A 21,088-nucleotide genomic window follows, 5' to 3' on the forward strand; every position below is an offset into this window, starting at 1 on the left:
TCAGACAGGCCTCAGCAGGCGGGCACTGGGGGAGGACAGGAAGCCTAGAGCCATGTCACTGGCCAGCAGGAACCATTGACTAGAAATGCTACCAAAGATGACGGTGGCCTGGACACCCGTCACTCTAGAAAAAGAACCCTTGTTTCCCAGAGTACGTGAGGAGCTGGAGTGAGCACTGCGTTTCCGAGCCTCCCTTGCAGACGGGCCTGGCCGTGGGATGACCGTAGCCAAGGGCACCCCCTGCCCATCCTCCCTCTGTTCCTGGAATGCAGGTGTAAGGGCTTACGCTCGAGCACCCATCTTGGGCTCTGAGATGACCCTGGGAAAGAAGCCTAGTCACACAGAATGACACTGTGGGTACACTGATTATCCCAACTCTGGACTTCTTGAATATAAGAGACGTGTCCAACTCCGTGTTTAAGTCACTGTTACTATGAGATTTTTCTGTTACAACCAAATCTAATCTGAAATGGTAAGTAATGGGCAGAATGAAAGTCAGGTCAAACTTATTCAAGTTTGAATAAAATGTCACCTTAAAGTCTGTGGACACCGTGAGTTCCTCCTACACTTGCTGCTTGCCATTTTTTTAATAGCGAAATTCCATTTTTATTATATATTTTTTATTTATATTAGTTATACATGATAGTAGGATATATTTTGACATATTATACATATATGGACTATAACTTCTCATTCTTCTGGTTGTACATGATTTAGAATTATATTGGCTGTGTAATCATTTATGCACAGAGAATAGTAACATCCAGTTCATTCCACTATCTTTCCTGTTCCCATTTCCCCTCCCTTCCCTTTATTCCCCTTTGTCTAATCCCAAGTATTTCTATTCTTCCCTACCCACCCCCATTGTGAGTTAGCATCCACATATCAGAGAGAACATTCGGCCTTTGGTTCCTTGGGATTGGTTTATTTCACTTAGCATGATAGTCTCTAGTGCCATCCATTTACCAGCAAATGCCATAGTTTCATTCTTCTTCATGGCTGAGTAATATTCTATTGTGTATATATACACCACATTTTCTTTATCTATTCATCTCAACAGTGCAGTTTTAAAGGGTGTTGTCATGTTTATAGATTTATGACTTGTGCCATTCTGTGAAATATTTCAAAAGCAATTGGAACAACAAAAAGATAAAGGTGTTAATGTCCTTAGCAGTCAAAGAATTCTTATTTTCAAAAAAATATTGATAAAACCTACAAAAGCCACAGTCAGGTATTTGCCATGACAGTTGTCGTCACTTAGTCTTCCTGGTGAGCACTCATAGAAAAACTCTTCTTTTATCTCTCTCTGAATTAAGAATGGCTTAAATGTTCCTCTTAGCATCAAATGAGTCCCTTGAAAGAATCCTGCCAGGTCCTGTCCCCTCCACTTTGCAGACAAGGAAGTGGGGTTGGAGGAATGTCAGGGTGAGGCTGAGAGAAGCCAGCGTCAAGGGACTCCGGGCTGCCACTCAGCCCACTGACTGTGCGGACAGAGCTGGCCCAGATGAGGACGACCCCCGGGAGGAAACACAAATTCTAGTCGCCCAGAATAAGCACCCCTACGATGGCATCTGAGGGTCCAGGTTTTCGTAGACTGAAAACTGAACAAGAAGGAGGCCACAGCCCACCAGTTGTTGCCAGCACGGTGGTCAACAGAGCAGCACAGGACGCTGACTGGCTGACTATTAGGCGATCGCTTTCAGGTAGGAACTGCCGGAAGAGGCTTTCAGGGTGTCACGGAGCCTGCAGAAGCCCACTGTGCTAGGTCAGAGCAACCGAGCTGACCGCAGCCTCCCGCCTCACGTTTCCTCCAGGACCCAAGGACCCTGTGACCTCATTCTTACAATATTTCAAACCGTGTCTTGGCCAGATTCCCAAGCAGGGCCTTCGAGGTGTCCCACCTTGGGCTGACTGGCCTTTCCCACCATGGCTCCTGCTGCCTGTCCTCAGCCACGGTTGCCTGAGTGTGGCCATCCACGCAGCACAAGGCCAAGTGCACACCATGGAAACAAATGGCCCCTGAAAGTCCCCCTGACTTGACACTTGCTTTGGGGTTAAGTTGCAATGTTTATTTAGGATGGGACACCAACGTTCACTCCACAGCAAGCCCTAGGAAGAACATCCTATCCCATGACGAGGGCTGGCATGCAGGGGTGAGGTCTGACTTGCAGAAGCACAGGCTTTGGCCAGAACTAGCAGAGTGGGCAGGACTGTGGCTCCATCTATGCTGGCCAGAATGCAGCTGTGCAGGGACCTTGGGCTGTCCAGCTCCTCATGAGCACCACTGCCAGTGTCACAGGGGCTGCCTTGCTGCTGAGTCATCAGGTGTGAGGTGAACAGATCCCCTGGGACTTAGTTCCCTTCCCCTGAAGCCCCTTATCCTGGGCCCCAGTGAGGGTTTCTGGGCTGCAGAGCAATAAGAGCAACACAGCAGGGTCAGGGTGGCCAGGAAGGTTCCCTCCTTGGAAACCCAGGCCCCACTCACCTTTGACCTCCACAGAGCTACCCGTTTCTGTTACTCCACCGAAACGTTCCATGCAATTTAGAAAAATCCACACTGCTCCTCTGCCACACGGTCTTTCCCCACAGACCATTCCCTGCCCTCTTCCATCCTCCCCTCTGAGCTCCTTCCCCCCCAAATCCCGCCACACTGTCTCCTTCTCTTGTGCTACAGAATTGCCAAGCTGCTTCCTGAGTAGGGCCTTTGCTCCTGCCCATGGCCAACAATGCAGCCCCCAAGCCCGATGGCACGGGAAGGCCTCCCTCCTGTCTCTGTCGTACTCAGATCTCATCTTAAGATGCTTCTGCCCACAGCCATTGCTTTCCGGCAGCAGCGCGCAGTGCCTACCCGCAGAGTGCTGCGATTCTCAGGTCCCTGCAGCTTGGGGAGTGAACTCCCTGGGCTGCAAGAAGGAGTTCTCATGCTAACAAGAAGGGTGGCCCTGGGGTCTTCAAAGGCAGCACACGGGCACACTTCGAGACTGGGTGAGAAAGCTTGTTTGCTCATAAAAGGGTTTCAGGCCCTGCTGGTTAGAGAGACAGGGACAGAGCAAGGCAGGAGGGCAGAGTCCAGGCCGGGCCATGCTGGCTGCCTCTGTCTTGTGTCTGAATGCTGCTGATCAGCTGCCTGGCCATCCCCTGGCCTGCCAAGGCGGAGACTCTCTTCCACAGCCGGGACCGCTCTGACCTGGAACCATCCCCACTGCGCAGGCCAAGCCCATCACCGACCTCCATGCTGCTCAGGTAGGGAGAGACCGCAGAGCAGCGTCGTCCACGTGCGCATGACACGTGGACATGTGACACAGGCAGGCATGGCTGCAGGCCTCGTGGGGAGCAGGCTTTCCCACGGTTCTAACAGTGACTGCACTTAACCTGATGCTCACTGTTTTTTGCAGTGCTGGGCTAAACCCAAGGTCCTGCGCATGCTGGGCAAGCGCTAGACCACCAAGCCATGCCCCAGCCCACCACCGACGTTGACTGACAGCCCCTGGGTCAGCCTCTAGTCCAGTGATGAAAGCTGCCCTGTGCAAAAGAGCAGCAGACTCTGGCTTTCTAAATGCCAGCCAGTGAGGTAGCCAGAGGCCACCACACTGTTCTGATGGCACTCTCTGGAGAAAGGGCAGCTGCAGCAAGGCAGGAGCCCGACTGCCAAATTTGGGGTCCCCAGCAGAGCCATCTGGGGCGGCATCCCAGACCCTGCGGGAGCTCCACCACGACCTGGGCACAGGCGCTCTGGAGAATTCCTCAGGACGTGGGTTGGACAGGGAGTGGACAGGAAGAGGTCTCAGGTCACCCTGGCGCCAGTGGTCACCATACTCCACAAGCAGATGTCAGGATCTCCCACATTAAGCCCTGGCTCCGGCGCACCCAAAGGTGGAGGGTCTTGAGAAGGGGGCTGGCTGGGCCTGCGGTGGCTGCCAAGGACCACGGGCTGCAGCCCCACCTCCCCGTCCTGTGCTGGGCTGGAACTTCCGGTCCTCAGACCCACCCTCCCAGGCCCTCACTCCCAGTCTCCAGCAGCCGGGCCAGGCCTTCCGCAGCCGCCCACACCTCCCTTGACCCCCCTCTCCTGCTGCCAGCCCCACCCCACCCGGCCTGCTCCAGTTCTGCCCCTCCTCAGGTCACGTGGCGACATGGCCTGGCTCAGCCCAGCCAGCCAGTGCTCTGCTGCCGGAAAGCAGCCATGACCTGAGCCAGCCCCACTCACAGCACCACGTCCTCATCTCGGGCCACACTCTCCACACCACACACTCACCTTGTCTGCTCCCTCTCTCTGTCTCTTTGCTCTCCATCTCCTTTCCGTCACACAGCCCCCAGGGCAGGCATGAGGCAGTGGAAAGGCCCTGTGGTGGCAGCCCCATGGACTTGGGTACATTTCTCTCCCACAGAAGTTCTTGTCCAGATATGGCTGGTCGGAGAGGCCTTCAGTCTGGGGTCCCAGCCCCAATGAGCCAGCAGAGGCCCCTGCGGGCACCACCCTGGCCGAAGCTGTGCGCAGGTTCCAGAGGGTGAATGCACTGCCAGCCAGCGGGAAGCTGGATGCAGCCACACTGGCGGCCATGAACAGGCCTCGCTGTGGCGTCCCTGACACCCAGCTGCCAGCCCTGTTGACCTCTCTAGGCCCACAGCCCAGGGCCCGACCAAAGCGTTTCCTACAAATGCTGCTACCCAGGCCAGGGGGGCAGCAGGACGACTACTCAGAGAGTGGGGGCCACCAGGGCCTTCTCCAAAAAGACCCTGACCTGGAGCCTGGTGGGCGAGGCCTACAGCAGCCAGCTCTCCGTGGACGAGCAGAGACACATCTTCAGACTGGCCTTCAGGATGTGGAGCGAGGTGACGCCACTGGACTTCCAGGAGGATCTCACTGCTGCTGGGGCCACGGTGGACATAAAACTGGGTTTTGGGAGAGGTAATAAGGGTGCAGGCTCCGGACCTCCCCCCCAGCCTCCTGCCCGCTCTGTAGGCACACGCCTCCGGCCTGTCCCGCTGGTGTACCTTACCTCCAAGCTGGGCACTGGGCTTACTTGGTTGGGCCAACCTCGGTTGCCTCAGGGACAGTGACCTTCTGTGACCTGCCCAGCTGGCAGGACCCAGCTCCAATACCCTCCCGTCCATAAGCGCTTCAGACACCACCTATCTCCTGGTCCCCACACCGCTGTCTCCCTGCTGCTCCGTTTCAGAATCAGGGTTTGCCGACGACTGTGGCTCCGTGCTCCTGTGTGGCAGGACCTGGCCTGCAGGTGCTGCTGGTGTGAGCTCCTGGAGGCTGGTGGCCGCGAAGTCGGCCTGGTTAGGTGGGGAAGCCACAGGGGGCCCCTCGTTCACCAGAAACACCCTGACCCCTTGCCAGGCCGGCACCTGGGCTGTCCTCGGGTGTTCGACGGGAGCGGGCAGGAGTTTGCACACGCCTGGCACCTGGGTGACATTCACTTTGACGATGATGAGCACTTCACACCGCCCACCAGTGACACGGGCATCAGCCTTCTCAAAGTAAGTCGCTCGCACTGCTCTCCCGAGAGGGCAGGGCAGCACGGGCCAGTCTGAGAGGCAGAGCTTCTTGCGGCGTGCGCTCGCCAGTTCTCACCGGCTTCCCATGCTGAACAAGCACAGCTCCACGTGAGGCACAGGCCTGGCCTCTGCCATTTAGGGGCCAGTCCCAGTGGTGCTCAAAGGCCTGGAATTGGCCCTGCACCCATGGTTTGTGTTCCCCCCTTAGGTGGCTGTCCATGAAATTGGCCATGTCCTCGGCCTGCCACATTCCTACAGGACAGGATCCGTAATGCAACCAAATTATATTCCCCAGAAACCTGCGTTTGAGCTGGACTGGTCAGATAGAAAAGCAATTCAGAAACTCTACGGTAAGACGGTTCTGGGGCTGGTTCTCCTCAGGGCTCCCAGAGGACACTCGGGGTGCCGAGACACAATATCCCACTTAGTATCTGCCCTCTAACTCCATGGGGCAATTTCCTTGTGGTCATGCCCAGACTGCAGGGCACAAGCAGGCAGCGCACACTCCCCTCCACATGCCACCTACATTGACTGGGAGGAAAAGCTCATCTGTGCCTCCGTCTCACACAGGAGCTTTGTGAAGGGAGGCTGCTGGAAGCTTTCTTGCAATTCTAAGGCAAAGAACCCCTTCCCTTGCAGGGGCAGCTTTGATTTCTATAGCTGTTCAGGCTGAGGTACCTGGGGTCCATTATTTAATGAAAACGATCAGTGAATTAACAGGGCTGCCCACGGCAAGGAGAGCTGGCCTCCCAATTCCCATTTAGAGGCCCCTCCCGGGGACCACGCTGCCTCTGTTCTACTCACTGGCTCCGGTTCTTGGCGTTCAGGGCCTTTGGAGACAACGGAAGCAGGACACACTTATTTCCCCAGTGGAACTCGTCCTCCAGCGTGTGCCCAGAACCAGAGTTCCTTCCTCTAAGTCAGACTGGCCATCAGGAGAGGCATCACGTGGTCATATAACATGGCATCTGGACCGAGTCTGGGGGCCCTGTGAGCCACTTGTGTGGCCTGCCTCTTGCAGGCTCCCTGGGTCTCTGCTCCTGCTCAGCCCACTGCTAAGAGCAGATGGCATCTTGCTCTAAGGTGTACCAACAGAGAACCCCAACCTGCAGTTGTCTCTATTCCAGTCACCTGAAAGCTGGCATTTGTACCATGTGACAAGTGGCTGGAGTTGTCTTTTCAGGTTCGTGCGAGGGATCATTTGACACCGCATTTGACTGGATTCGCAAAGAGAGAAACCAGTACGGTGAGGTGATGGTGAGGTTCAGCACCTACTTCTTCCGCAACGGCTGGTACTGGCTTTATGAAAATCGAAACAACAGGACCCGCTATGGGGATCCGCTGCCGATCCTCACCGGTTGGCACGGAATCCCAGCACGAAAGATCGATGCGTTCGTCCACATCTGGACATGGAGAAGAGATGAGCGTTATTTTTTTAAAGGTAAAAATTCTTCATGGGTGGCGCCATTTCTCTTAATAAGAGAAATGCATTCTGGATAAATGTTTCCAGCCCCTGTCAAGGAGTCCTTTGTAATGCTCTGGTAATTACTTGCTTGATCCCCATCTGCGCCATTAGACTGTGGGCTTTGTGGGTACAGGGGTTGGGTCACGTCTGCAATCTTTTAAAAGAAGGCATTTAGGTCATCAAATGGATGAGTGGGAGACCTTTGAGAGGCACTTGAGGTGGCTGACAAGGCACTTTTACCTGGTTCTGGAGGAAAAAGGGTGCCTTGGAAGGCCAGCAGTACAGGCAGGCATGTTTCCAGGGTGGCCAAGCAGGGAGCTGACCACCTGGAATCCATGCTAGTGTTACCAGGAGTCAGGAGTCGACCTGGACTAAGGATGGGGGGATCCGGAGTGCTCAGAAGAGGGCACCCAGACTGCAGTGTGGGGTGTGCCGTGGCCAGAGACGAGCAGGAGTGGGGAATGGGAAAGGCACGTCTGTGAGACTGGAGTCCATTCAGAGGCGGAGGGGACTCGCGTGGGATGAGACTGGGAAGACTGGGCTGGCCTGACCTTGGAGAGCCTCAAATGCCGGGCTAGGGGCCGGACCTCATCCAGCAGGCAGCAAGGAATCCATTTCTGAACGGGGAAGATCAGTGTTTAGCGGGAAGGTGGTGGGGCCAGGGAGGGGTGACCATGTGAGGGCAGGTGGGGGCTGTCCTGCTACTGCCTCTCCTTATTCACACGCCACCTTGTCCAGCATCTGCTCCCAGCTCATGCAGACGTGCTGCTTCGCAAACCCAGTGGGCTGCGATCCAATCCCAAATGTGACGCTGTGGCTCCTGTCCATCGTTTTGCAGGAAAGTTGTGTGTACCTTGTCTTGAATCCCAGCGACACACACTACGCTGCTTTAAACTGCTCGGAGTTAACAAGGCAAGAGCTAAGCTGTAAGAACGTCACGTGCAGACTTTATTATCAGGATCCTACGTGTAGATTTGGTCTTCAGCTCCCTTCATATCACACAAAGGAAGAATCATTTCAGTTTGGTTACATTAGCAATGGCCCTTTGGTGTGAAGTGAAGTCTTTTGGAGTTGGAAGCACATCTTTCAATGCTTTAAGGAGCTTACGTTGGTAACTGGAATCATTACAGAATTAGGTCACCATGGGGGGACTTCTTTAAAAACATCTTTAATATGCTGTTAATATTTTAAATTAAAAAAAAAAATCCCAGCTGGAGTGAATTGCCACTCCATTGGGACACCTCACTGCTGTCAGTGGTAAGCTTCCAATCATTGTGCGTGCGTGGCTGCTAAGGGACGTCACTGCTCGAGGTGTACCTCAAGTTGTGCCCGCAGAATGTCTAACTCAGTGGGCTTATTTATTCTATTGTGTGCTGGCAACAGGTGAGGTATTTAGGAACCAATAAGGAAAGCCTAGAATGAGCCTCTCCTGTTTAGGAGCATGAAATCAGCATTCGAGTGTTAAAACAAAATGGACCAGAATATATTATTTTGCAGGAAAGTGGGCCGCATCTCACTTGGGTGGACTCTGGGAGTCCAGGGTTGTACCTCCAGACTGAGTTTGCCCCGGTCACTTCGAGGCTCTACTCCCGTTTCCTTATTTGCAGACGGGGATGGAGAGACAATCAGATGATTCAAAAACACGGGGAAAGGTATCACCCAGCAATAAGCATCAGAATTTCTTCTGTTAGGAGGCCTTACATCAATTAGGGTAGGGAAGGGATTCTGGCCAACACGCGGCCAAGTGACGTGCAGGAGGAACACTGCTAGACCACGAGGGGAAAAAGTAAGATGCACGGTGAAAAAGACCCCATTTGTCATCCTGAGAGCCAACAGGATGACGTGAACGGGTCAGGGCTCGCCGTGAGACGCCGTCAACCATCAGGCTGCAGCGGTGCCACGTACAGAAACCTGTACTGGACTCCAACTGAGACGCCATCCCAAACCTGAGAAGCCACCGAAGCTTCGCTAGGCGCCACTAGCCCGGCTTCCTCCGGGAATCCCAGCACAGCATTGCGCAGGATGGGAGGCTGTCCTCTTCGCGAGGTTTCCTGTGATTTAACATTAATCAATTAAATTCTTATTTTTTGGCTAACTCTCAGGAAACCAATACTGGAGATACGACAGTGACAAGGACCAGGTCCACATGGATGAAGAAGGAAGAAGCTACCCCAAACTGATTTCAGAAAGGTTTCCTGGAATCCCCAGTCCCCTGGACACTGCCTTTTATGACAGAAGGCGACAGCTAATTTACTTCTTCAAGGCGTCCTTTGTAAGTAGCACTGCTTCTGTAACCCTGCCTGAGGTGTGGAATGAACAAATTCTTAGTTGGGAGCTGTTCCCTTTGCTTCAGATCTAACAGCAGCCGCAGATCATTAGGTGGAGAACTACTTAGAACAAGTCTGAAGAACTCAGTGCACAGCTGGATGCAATAACTCACTGCCGTAGGTTGACCTAAAAATCAGTGAGCTTCACAACACTCAGTCTTGCTTTCTAACTTGTAGGTATTTGCATTTGATGTCAACAGAAACCAAGTACTTAATTCTTATCCAAAGAAGATTACTGAAGTTTTTCCAGCAATAATACCACAAAACCATCCCTTCAGAAACATAGATTCAGCTTACTACTCCTATGCACATGGCTCCATTTTCTTTTTCAAAGGAAATGCCTATTGGAAAGTAGTTAACGACAAGGACAAACAACAGAATTCCTGGCTTCCTTCTAATGGTGTATTTCCAAAAAGGTCTATTTCAGAGAAGTGGTTTGATGTTTGTGATGTCCACACCTCCACACTGGACATGTAACAAGGAAAACAGGAAAACCAAGACAGGGTAGGATTTTTTTTCCAGGAGAAAAAGTCTGATTTCTTTTACAAAGAAAACCAGGCTTTTACTAGTTAAATATGGCTCACTGAGTTAAAACCAATGGAAAAAACACTACTGGAACTTTAAAAATACTTGATTTTAAAGATCAGTTGCTCTGGCAAAATCAATCAATTCCCAAATAATTTTATTGGCTTTTTAGAATTTTTTTTTAAATTTTTTTACTTAAAGCAAGCACCCTGAGGCCGCCCTCCTTTTGCTTTGTGTTCTGCACTCTGTAGCTGTGCCCCAACACTGCTCCCAGTCCTGCTGCATGGGGGCCAGGGAGGTGCCATGGGGTAAGTGCATGTTTACTGCACTAAAAACAGATGTGATGGGAAAAGTCACAGAATTTGAATTAAGTGCTAGGTGTGGTGGCACACGCCTGGAATCCCATCGGTTCAGAGGCTGAGGCAGGAGGATCCTACGTTCAAACCCAGCCTCAGCAGCTAAGCAAGGCCCTAAGCAACTCAGTTAAGACCCTATCTCAAAAAAAAAAAAAAAAAAAGTACACACAAAATCCTTGTCATAACGATACTTTTTTAACAGGTGAGACTCTGAAAGGTTTTCACGTCCGTCTTGATCTTCAGGACGGACACAACTGCACGTTTCCAGCCCAAAATGCTTAAGTTCACTTATGGCCCGTGGCCCTGAAGCCATGGGGCAGACGTGCCATCTGCATCTCGCTGGTCCTGGACAGGTGGCCCTTGTGTCTTCCTGGAGTTCACTTGTGCTTTGCTTCCCTGCAGAGCAGCAAGCACTTACATGTCCATCAGACACAAACCAGCTCTGGGAGCTGGCTGCTGGTGGTTTTATTTTCTCCGTGTCAGTTATATTAAGGACATGTTCTTTAAGTTTGAATAATATGGCTTAATGTGAGTTTTTTTTTGTTTGTTTTTTGGTTTTTTTTGTTTTGTTTTGAGGTACTGGGGATGGAACCCAGGGCCTCATGCAGGCTGGGCCATATATCTCAACCCTGGCTATTAATTCTTCACACACACACAGGGGAAAAAACCCCACAATACCATATGTAATCATGTGGGCGACAAAATTAACTGAAAGACTCAGTAGCCTCAGTGACCAGGACACACAAAAAACCACATTTCTCCTAATGGAACAGTTAAAACACAGGTACAATAAGAAGTTTTAAAACCAGCAAATTAAAAATGCATTTTAAAAGCCTTTTATTCCCTCTGTAGAAGTCTTCATGTTATGGCTTTGACAAAAGATAAACAATTTGTTTTCTTGCTTAAAAACAATTTTCCTCTTGACTAAAGGCTGTTCAGCTAAAGAGAGGGTGCAGGAGACAAGGTCAGCAACCCTAACACCCCTAACTCCAGCTCAGGTTACCCAAGAGGGAAAATCCTTTTTGAATCCCTTAACCCAGAGGACGACGCCACCACTGGAGGTGCCCAGAGCTGAAGAGCAGAGGAGAACAGCACGAATCTGCCTGGGCTCGGCTGCCCGGGAAAAGGAGGACGCTGCTCCTGAAGCTAGCCGCCGCTGAGCTGGAGCACATGCTTGGCCATTCAGGCAAGACGTGAACCGCATCAATGATTAATTTTTGCAATCCGATGTGAATCTGTCCCAAGGACAACGTAAATCAAGAACTAGACAAATGGCAGAAGAGTTCTGCCAAGCTGATAGGTGCCAATTCATTTTCTATGAAAACTAGAAATCTGTCAGGAGCAAGCAGTTTGTAAAAATTCAGCTTAAAACCAGTTTATTCCAGACAACCTCGTGGTAGAGCTCAGATTCTTTTGGGTGTGGTCGGTGTGGGAGGGGCTGCTGGTCATGGAGGACCTGCAGGAGGACCCAACCATCCCTGGGCCTGAATGGGGCGGTGACATCTATTCCTGCCACTGAGCCCAGCCAGCAGGCGTGTCACAACATCTCAATGCACAGGAACCTACACTCACCACATGAAAGAATCCGACTCACGTTAAGAATCCGACTCACGTTACACCGTCTTTCTTGAAACTGAGTATTAATTACAAGGGACAGGTACAGCCTTGTTCAGACTGTAGTGAATGTATGCAACTAGACAAGATCTACATAACAGCAAGCAGTAAGTAAAATATTCCAGTGAAAACTGAGTGGATGGCAGAGTTTTACTTTTAACACTATCTTTATTTTGTAATTATCAAACTGAGTTCAAGTCATAATTCAATGTGAAGAATGCAAAATGGAAAATAAGATATTTTAAATAAATAGTTTATTCAAAATAGTTTTGTTTTTGTTTACCTTATTCACAGTTTCAAGTTTAAAATGAAAAAAGGGGGAGGGGAAATAGTATTCTTGATCAACTGTCATATAAAGTCAAAGAAAAGTGAATCCCTTCAACACATGCATTAAATATAGAGTATTGTGCGATGGCTAGTCTTCAAAAAGTCCTGCACTGAAATTTAGAAAGGGGAGACTCTTTTGTGCAATTTAGAAGGAAATACTGTAGATTTACAGAAGTTTCTTCAACCCATCTGAATCTGTACTACTACTTGGATAAAAGTTCTCTTGATGGAAGTAACATTTTATCCAAAATAATCTTAAACTCTTGTAGTCTACCATACTTCAAAATTATCTGAAAATGTAATTGCATCACAGAAAGTCTATTAATATGGAGGTACCATGTCCGCCTCAGAAATAAAAGCTGAAGCTTTCAGTTCAGTTCGGGCTTTAGCGCTTCCAATGAGGAAGCCTAAGGGCTCCACCACCATCTGTCTGCTGTGGGAAATAACTGCTTGCACCGCCATGCCCGTTTCAATGGGTATTTCCTCACATTTAATGAAACTCAGCACCGAATGGACAAAGCCACTCCTGTGGTCAGAAGGCACTGTCAGCGCGTCTGCCGACGCAGCTCTGTGCGAGGTCACTGAACGGCGCCGCTGCTCGCTCCGCTGCCCCCGTGAGCAAGCTGCCCCAGCAAATGGATGATGACATCGATTCTTTCCAAAAGACTTGCACTTTTGTTGGCAGTAGCTCTCAAAAGCTGGGAGTAGATTTGCTTGTTGGATTTGAGAAGTACATCTTCTTCAACATTATTGCTAGGGTACCCCACCAAAAAAAAAAAAAGAAAAAAAGACAGGTGAAGGGCACAGTGGAAGGGTCTGGAAGCAAACAGGAACACCGAGCGCTTGGCAGGGGTGCACAATGGTGCACAGAGAGGCAGACCCCCAGCAGTGCCTCCCCATACCTACCTTCTGTCTTCTGCTCCTGGGCCTGACAGTCATATCGATAAATCAACTAAAACCAGAGTTCACACGGTTAATCGGCACATGTCCTCCACCAGGAACTGCTCTTGGCAGTGAACCAAACAGACAAAAGTCCCTGCTTTGTGTGAGGGGGGTGGTGGGGCACCGGGAGAAGACGTACAATGAACAACCATGACGGGGACATAGCTCAGAGGTGGAGTGCTTGCCGAGCACGCCCCAGGCCGAGTTCAACCTCCAGAACCCGGAGGAAACAAAACAAAGACAGTGACAGACGACTGTCACATCCCCTGAAAGAAAGCAAGCTGACATGGGCAAGGGCACTGGGAAGCCAGCTGGTATTTCCTCCACTCTTTTTTCAACAGTTACGGGTATTGAACCCAGGGCCTCGCACACAGACGACCACTGAGCGATACCTTCAGCCCTTGTATTTTGAAACAGGGGTTCTCTAAATTGCTCAGGCTGGCCTCAAACTCCTAATTCTTCCATTCCGGCCTCCTGAGCAGCTGGGGTTAGGGGCCTGCGCCACCACTCCTGTGTCCTCTACTCTGAACCAACTGTAGAGCACCAGCTCTTGTGCTTGAGCCCCAGGATGCGGAGCAGACTCAGGGTAGCGGTGCCTCTGTTCTCTCTAAGGACACTGTGCACCTTCTGGTGGCGATGCCTCTCAGCCGAGGAGCATGATAAACCACCCCATTTTAAAACTGTTTAGTTGATGCTGAAAATTTTTACCCATTATAATGGATCAATGCTTTATATGTAAGACTGGTAAATACGTGGTTCCAATCTAGTCACCCTCCTTTCGATGAGTCCATACACAGAGGCCTGGCTCACATAACCAGGTCACAGGGCAGTTCCATGGCTCGTTCCAGTACGTGACACACCACCACAGGACAACAATGCCCCTTGCAAAGGCAAGGCCTAGTTTGATTTTACAGTGAACGACAGGGCCCACAAAAGGCCTACACTTTGGATCGGGCCAAAGCATCATGTTTCCCACTTTTTTTCCCCTTGGAACTGACCTAGAGGTGCTTACCACGGAGCCACACCCCCAGTCCTTTTTATCTTTTGAGACAGAGTCTTGCTAGGTTGCTTAGGGCCTTGCTAAGTTGCAGAGGCAGGCTTTGAACTTGTGATCCTCCTGCCTCAGCCTCCTGAGCTACTGGGATTACAGGCGTGCGCCACTACGCAGGGCTTGCTTTCTGATTTCCAATGCGGTGCTCTTTCTCCTTTCTAGTGTGCGAATCCTCTCCCTTTGCCCAGGTGACCTTTGGGCCTGCCAGAGAGCACCCAGGTGCCAAGCTGCTTCCCTGGAGGCTGAGCTGTCAGGAAGGACCCTTCCCCTTCCCGAGGTCAGACTCCAGTCACCCTCTCCCACAGCCTGACGCCCTCTTTAGGATGATTCCTCCCTTTCAATTCCCACTTCTTTTTATCAGGCGAGTGCTTCTTCCCCCAAACCTACCACAGCATACCAGTCACAATACATCAATTGTCTATACTTGAACATAAGATTGGCTGTGTTTTAGCTATAGGTTTTTTTTTTGGGGGGGGGGGGCAGAATATTACTAATCACAGAACTCCTGATAACCTTACAGGAAATTTACATTATTTTTTATAGTAATTGGGCAATAACATTTAACAATAAGAAAAGGTGTTCAAAATATGAATTATTTTCTTAGGACAATAACATCATTTTGTTACTTTGGTTGGGTGCCTGAGGTAACTGATGGTCACTGGAATCAAATGCTAAACCCTTTGACTTCTTCAGATCATACTTCTACATCTTAGCTCTTCATCTCCTAGTTTCTACAAATCATGCCCTTCCTTAATCCATGCTCATCAGCAGTGTCATTGGCACATATTACTTCTGCTTTTTCATTAAATTAAACCCCAAAGCCACCAAAATGTCAAGAGGCCTCTTTTGCTAAAGCAATGAATACTAAGAGCAAATAAATTCTTAATCCAAAAATAAGCAACAACACAACAACGAATCAGGCCCTCCACAACCTAATAAACTAGCATTTCTAGCAGAGCAATGCTAATGCCACTGTCACAAGATGAAGTGCCTTCATGATCTGGAAACGAAAATTCTTGAACAAATTAAATGCATCTTAATTTTCTTAGATTTCACTGTAATTTTGTAGCACTCTAAGAAAATTGAGAGTTATTATTATTATACCCAATTTGCTTTCTTATTTTTGTTTCTTCCCTTAGGGGACTGAAGAGGAATAGCAGTCAAAATAAAACAAATTATCAATGTTTTCTTTCTTTTAAGGTCTCATTCTGATTTCCCTTTCATCCATGAGGGTATGCCCTCCGCTTTGTGGTAGAATAACTAGGCCTGCATAGAGGCCTCTTCACAACAGAACCAAGGCCTGATTTGCATGTTAGTGAAGCGAGACAGAACCAGGCATGGACTTAGTAACCAAGGCAGTTGTTTCTAAACCCATCCACAGTATTTGTTGTAATACCATTTAATAGTCTTTAATAAATCTGAAAAAAAAGCCCAAATATGCTAATTACTTTAAGTATCATGCATGAAACTCTAGATTAAAATTGTCTTCCAAAAGAATATTAATAACTTGAATAAACAGGTTGGGAAACCATCCACTAAGATAAAAATTACTTAGCTTACATAGAGGACTGTTATGACACTATTGTAAGACTGAAACTATTACCTGTCAGTCTATTACCCTAACCATCAATTTGTGCAAATCAATGAATTATTGTTTCTCACATATATTTATATCGCCACCTTATGGAAACTAGTGAAAATTTTAAAAAGTTACCTACTGTTGCCCAGCGAGAAAAGCCACATCACTTTGTCAACTGTGTGTCACTACATGCACTACCTACTTTTCTTTTTGATTCTTTGAAAAGACAGATTTATCTGCTAACTGCAGTGGACACATCAACACACTGTACTGTGTACCAGAACCTGGTGCAGCAGAAACTGAAGCTCGACCACAGGGCTAACCAAGATGGCAATATTCTTAAAGAGCTCTCCTGGTACATACAATTCAAAAGCAGCCGGTCTCCTGAGACTGAGGCATACCCTGAACAACTAAGAAGTCCTGGCCAGCTGGCCCCTCCTCTCCTAAAAAGACTAATAAGCACCAGAGGTGCTCTGCCAGGTGGAGCAGACATCAAGAGCCAACTCTGCAGACTTGCCCACCCTGAATGCAGGTGCAGTCATTTCCTCTGAGCCAGCAGGCACCTTCCAAGGCCCCCAGTGGACGCCTGGAAGGACACACAGCACCGAACCCCACCTAGGCCACGTTTCCCTATGTACATACACCTGTGATGTTTATAAAATTGGCACGGCAAGAGATTAACAACAACTTAGCACAGCCTTCAGTCACCTCGACCCCCTATTTTTTCTTAAGTCAAGAACTATTGGGCTGGGGCTCAGTGGCAGAGCGCTCGCCTAGCATGTGGGAGGCAGTGGGTTCAATCTTTAGCACCACATAGAAATAAACAAACAAAATAAAGGCATTCTGTCCATCTACAACCACCAAAAAAAAAAAAAGAAAGAAAAAGAAAAAGAAACTATCACCTTGTCACCTTAGGGATCTTCTTTAGCATATCTGAGTTGCCAGCATGGCTACTCTTATGCTTTGGGCCATTCTTATGTAAACTAAGCCACTGAAACACAGCACAGCCACTGCAACAGCCAAGCTAATGACAGAGGCAGCTGCCAAGGATCAGCGGGTGGAAGCCACACATAAGCACATGCTAGCCAAAGGGATGGTCCAGGCCCCGGAGGGACAGCCCCAGGGTTCATCACGATACTCAGAATGCTGTGCAAAAACTTACTTCTTGAATTTTCCATTTGATATTTTGGCACCAGAGCTGACCAGGGGTTACTTAAGAAGTGAAAGTCTAGCTCTCGGGGGTCTACTACACTGCTGGAAGAACTAAGCCCATGACCCATGTATGGTAACCATGGCAACAACAACAACTCAACTCCAAGCTACAAAACTGAACTCAGTTCACACCAATGGCCTAGCAGGTGAAGGACATAAAAACTTTCCAGACACAATAATTATCTCCCTCAGTCTCTCCTGACTGACACGAGACGCCCAGTTTTCAACAACTGGAGATTGTGAAAGGAAAGGCAGGAGCAGCAACCTGGCTAGAGATGCAAGATCCACAGAACCAGACTCGGAAGCCAAGGTGGGGACTGCTCACAGCACTGCCAAGGACAGTGGCTGGTATGTCTGAGTTTGCACCGGGAAACTCGGATACATTCATGACCAGACCCGTAATCTCAGCAGAGAGAGAGGTTTTGGAGTGATGGAACCATGCTGTGTCCCAAATGTGATTGACATACTTGGACGTATTTGTTAAAGCTTGAAGAACTGTACACCACAAAGAATGTCACTGTAAATAAAAGACAAAACTTATCTATACCCTTATATCATAAATTGGTAATTCACACACAGGACAACTAACAATGGATACATTAGGACGGTTCTCTTCTCTATTTTCCAATTTTTGTAGTATGAGCCAGACTGTACTTACATTTTAAAAAAGAAAGGTATACTATTCCCATTACTTTCCAGATCTATTGAAATTTCAAATTAAATCAATACTGCCATAACGAAAGCTCTGGCAAACCCAGGTACTGCACAAGATGGCAGAGGGACCTGGGAACATATCAGCCGAGGTGCTCACTCCTTTTTTCTCCAATTTCCTGACCTTAGAGACTTTAGTGTTCTTTGCAAGCAGGTACTGGGGATTGAACCCAGAGGCACTTATCTACCAAGCCACATCTTTTAATTTTTTATTTTGAGACAGGATCTCACTGAGTTGCTTAGGGCCTTGTTAAACTGCTGAAGCTGGTCTCAAACTTGTACTCCTCCTGTCTCAGCCTCCCAAGCTGCTGGGATTAGAGGCCTGCACCACTGTGCACCACTGTCATCTTTTATGGTACAAGTCACCCTGGTATCCAAACTATAGCCCAGACTTCCCATTAACGGTGACATTCAGAAGCGTTATTTGAACATCTGGAGTCTTCCTCTCAGGGTCATTCATCCCTTTCATGGAACAGATCACAACAGGGTATCTACTCTAGGCAGCAAGACTTTTCTATCTATAAACAGACATGTAGTGGGCCAGACAGAGATGCTTCTCACCTAGTTGAAGAAGTTAAGAAAGAATTCCACTTAAAATTTGGATTTTCCAAATTAAAGACAAGAAAGGATACAACTATTTCTTTACAATGTCAGTAGAGATTATTCATGCTATTTCATAGGCAAAGACGTTTTCACTAATAACCATGTGATTTACCTTGTTTTCTTTTTAGTTGAAGACAGCAGTTTGATGGACTGCAGGAGGAGGAAGGACAACCGAGATTCGAATATACTGAGGAGTTTGATTACTTCTTCTCTGTTAAGACTAGGAGAAGAATCAGCAGCTGGACTGGTCTCACCACCCTTAGGCTAAAAAAACCAAAATGTTACTTTCCTAAGCTATCCAGCAACTATAGTTTCACATGGAAGTGATGGAGCTGCAGTTTCATTTATCCATTAATTTAAAACCAAAATAAAAATAAAAACCAGACCGAAATCATTTTGATAGAGGAAAACACATAATAAAGTACTTAACCCTGCATGACAAGCTCCTGACTCCCCACATCACTCCCTTCAGGAATACCATGCAAAGGGCACCACCCAGGACACTCAGGGCAGCTTTCTAAAGGCAGTCTGAGTTCTAGATCACCCTGAAAACTAGAAATTCCTTCCCCAGGAGGGTGTCTGTTTAAGCCACTCACCATTCAACAGTTCCAGGCAGTATAGTGGAAATTAAGAGGCTCAGACTTTTTCTTTCAAGAGCAAAACCAAAACAAACCCCAAACACAAAAACTGAAGAGACTTTATAACTTGCTAACCAGTGCCTCACTATAGCATATTCTTTTTTTTTGTTTAGGTACTGGCAATTGAACCCAGGGGTGCTTAACCACTAAGCCATGTCGCTGGCCCTTGTTTATATTTTATTTAGATACAGGGTCTCACTGAGTTGTTCCGTGCCTTGCTAATCTGCTGAGGCTGGGTTTGAACTCATAATCCTCCTGCCTCAGCCTCTCAAATTGCTGGGATTACAGACATGAGCCACTATGCCTGCCTCATTATGGCATGTTCTTAAAAAACATTTAATACATAAAAGATATACTTGCAAACTGATTAAAAATGTTTAATTCTACCATGCAGATATAACTGCTATGGTTCACACATGCAGTGCAGGCTGGGTCTCCAGGGTGATGGTGCTGAGCTGGTGGAGCCTTGAACAGGTGTGTCTAGTGGGAGGTAACTAGGTCATGGGGGCTCCACCCTCACAAATGCCATCTCTCAGAAGTGGGTCAGGTCTCCTGTGACTGGCTTAGTTCTCACAAGAGCAGGCTGCTGGAAAGCAGCCACCTCACACCTTGGCCCCTTCTGTACATGTTAAGTTCCTTTTCTGACTCTCCAACATGTTGTGACACAGACAGGGGCCCTTACTAGGACAATGGTTCCACGCTGTTTGGACCCTCTGCTACCAGAACTGTGAACTAAATATACTCCTTTGTAAGTTAACCAGCCTCCAGAATTTTGTTATAGCAATACAAGACAGACTATGACATTAAAAAACCACTTTCAACATGTTTTATGCAGAGCATATATATGTACACATACATGTGTGTACAGACACATTCATAAGGACATGCCAAATGAGCACTATAAACATGCACCATTTAGCATTAAAATGGTGATTTTCTTCATCTACCTGGTCAAATTCCTCTACAAGCTCCTTCCGGATGAGCTGGAATGCATGCTCAGTCCTCACCATGATATCCAGAGCCCCAGAGAGCGTTTTTAACTTTCCAACGTTGCTATTCTGACCTAGAATAGTAAACACAAATTGATCATTTACCTACCAACCTAGAAACCCGTCCACATTAATGTTTAATGAAAAACTGCTTTTCAAATGTGATAGGGGTAGCTCATGAGAATCCCAGCAAATCTTCTAACTTCTGTTTAATTTCCCTTGAGAAAAGTATTAAATCTAGACAAAGCAATAAAGTCTTTGTTCCCCTGCCTCATTATTGATTTTGTCAGGGTGAGAACACACCTTGGGACAGGAGGCCTATCTGGAGCATTAGGGTCAAGGGGACCAATAGAGAAGAGTCCGGTTGAAGGCCATCCCACTGTTCGCCAGCTGCACAACGTAGGTCAAATCACTTAGCACTTTGTGACGGTTGTCCCATTATATAGTAAGCATGTTATCTTTCTGTTTGAAGTCAGAAAGTCAGACCAGATGAGTAAGTTTAATTCTATTCTTAAGCATGTTATCTTTCTGTTTGAAGTCAGAAAGTCAGACCAGATGAGTAAGTTTAATTCTACTCTAGGGCCTTTTGATAAAGTATTTCTAAAGCTATCAGACAGCACAAAGCACCTTTGACCCTACTCTCCTGGAGCTTACGCCAAGATATGTGCAGTGGCACGCACGAGAGCGCTCGTCTTCTCCAGAGGAAGGTCTACGCTTCGTCCTTGGCTCCGGGAGAGTGATTTCTTAGCCTCTGGAATGTTCCCCTCTGGTAAACGTATCTGCTTACCTGGGAGGCCTTGGGCCACACCATAAGGATGGAACTTATTATGGGGGGTCTTTGGCCTCATGGTAATAGTTCAACCTCCAGAAAGCCTGGAGACCAAGATCAACCATGTGGTAGTTAACCATGTCTACGTGACTAAATCCCAACAAAAACTCTGGACACCAAGCATGGGTGAGCTCCCTTAGCAATCCACTGCACATAACGTCCCACACCACTGTGGGGAGTGCCAGCACCACCTGCAGCTTCACCGGAGAAGACGACCGGAAGCCATGTGCTCAGCCCTCTCCTGGATTCAACCCCAAGTACCTCTTCCTGCAGCTGACTTTAACATGTACTCTGTTTCTCTAAGAAGCCATACTCAAGAGTGGAACAGCTTTCAGTGAATTCAGTGAGTTGTACCAGTGAACTGCCAAGCCAGAGGGGGACCCTCAAACTTGAGGATGGTGTCAGAAGTGGA

General features: G+C 48.3%; 2 protein-coding genes across 3 annotated transcripts in view; one reads left to right on the plus strand and one right to left on the minus strand.

Annotated features, from left to right (window-relative positions):
* The first annotated feature begins 3,045 nt into the window (after positions 1–3,045).
* MMP21 (matrix metallopeptidase 21) lies at positions 3,046–10,309 on the plus strand. The gene is given in 9 exon segments (XM_079136752.1): positions 3,046–3,203; positions 3,206–3,243; positions 4,389–4,706; positions 4,708–4,909; positions 5,351–5,490; positions 5,717–5,858; positions 6,692–6,949; positions 9,076–9,245; positions 9,478–10,309. Coding segments are annotated over 9 exon segments (1,662 nt in total). The 5' UTR covers positions 3,046–3,109; the 3' UTR covers positions 9,778–10,309.
* A 1,718-nt stretch (positions 10,310–12,027) lies between these two features.
* Positions 12,028–21,088, minus strand: part of EDRF1 (erythroid differentiation regulatory factor 1) — a 38,892-nt gene continuing 29,831 nt past the window's right edge. For both annotated transcript variants that reach the window (XM_079137767.1, XM_079137766.1), the window contains 3 exons: positions 19,806–19,921; positions 18,333–18,484; positions 12,028–12,875 (listed from right to left, as the gene is read on the minus strand). In XM_079137767.1, coding sequence (XP_078993893.1) covers positions 12,701–12,875; positions 18,333–18,484; positions 19,806–19,921 — 443 coding nt within the window. In that variant the 3' untranslated portion in view covers positions 12,028–12,700. The remainder of the gene's footprint in view (positions 12,876–18,332; positions 18,485–19,805; positions 19,922–21,088) is intronic.

The sequence above is a fragment of the Sciurus vulgaris genome (genome assembly GCF_902686455.1).
Source record: "Sciurus vulgaris genome assembly, chromosome: 4".
Classification (NCBI taxonomy): domain Eukaryota; kingdom Metazoa; phylum Chordata; class Mammalia; order Rodentia; family Sciuridae; genus Sciurus; species Sciurus vulgaris.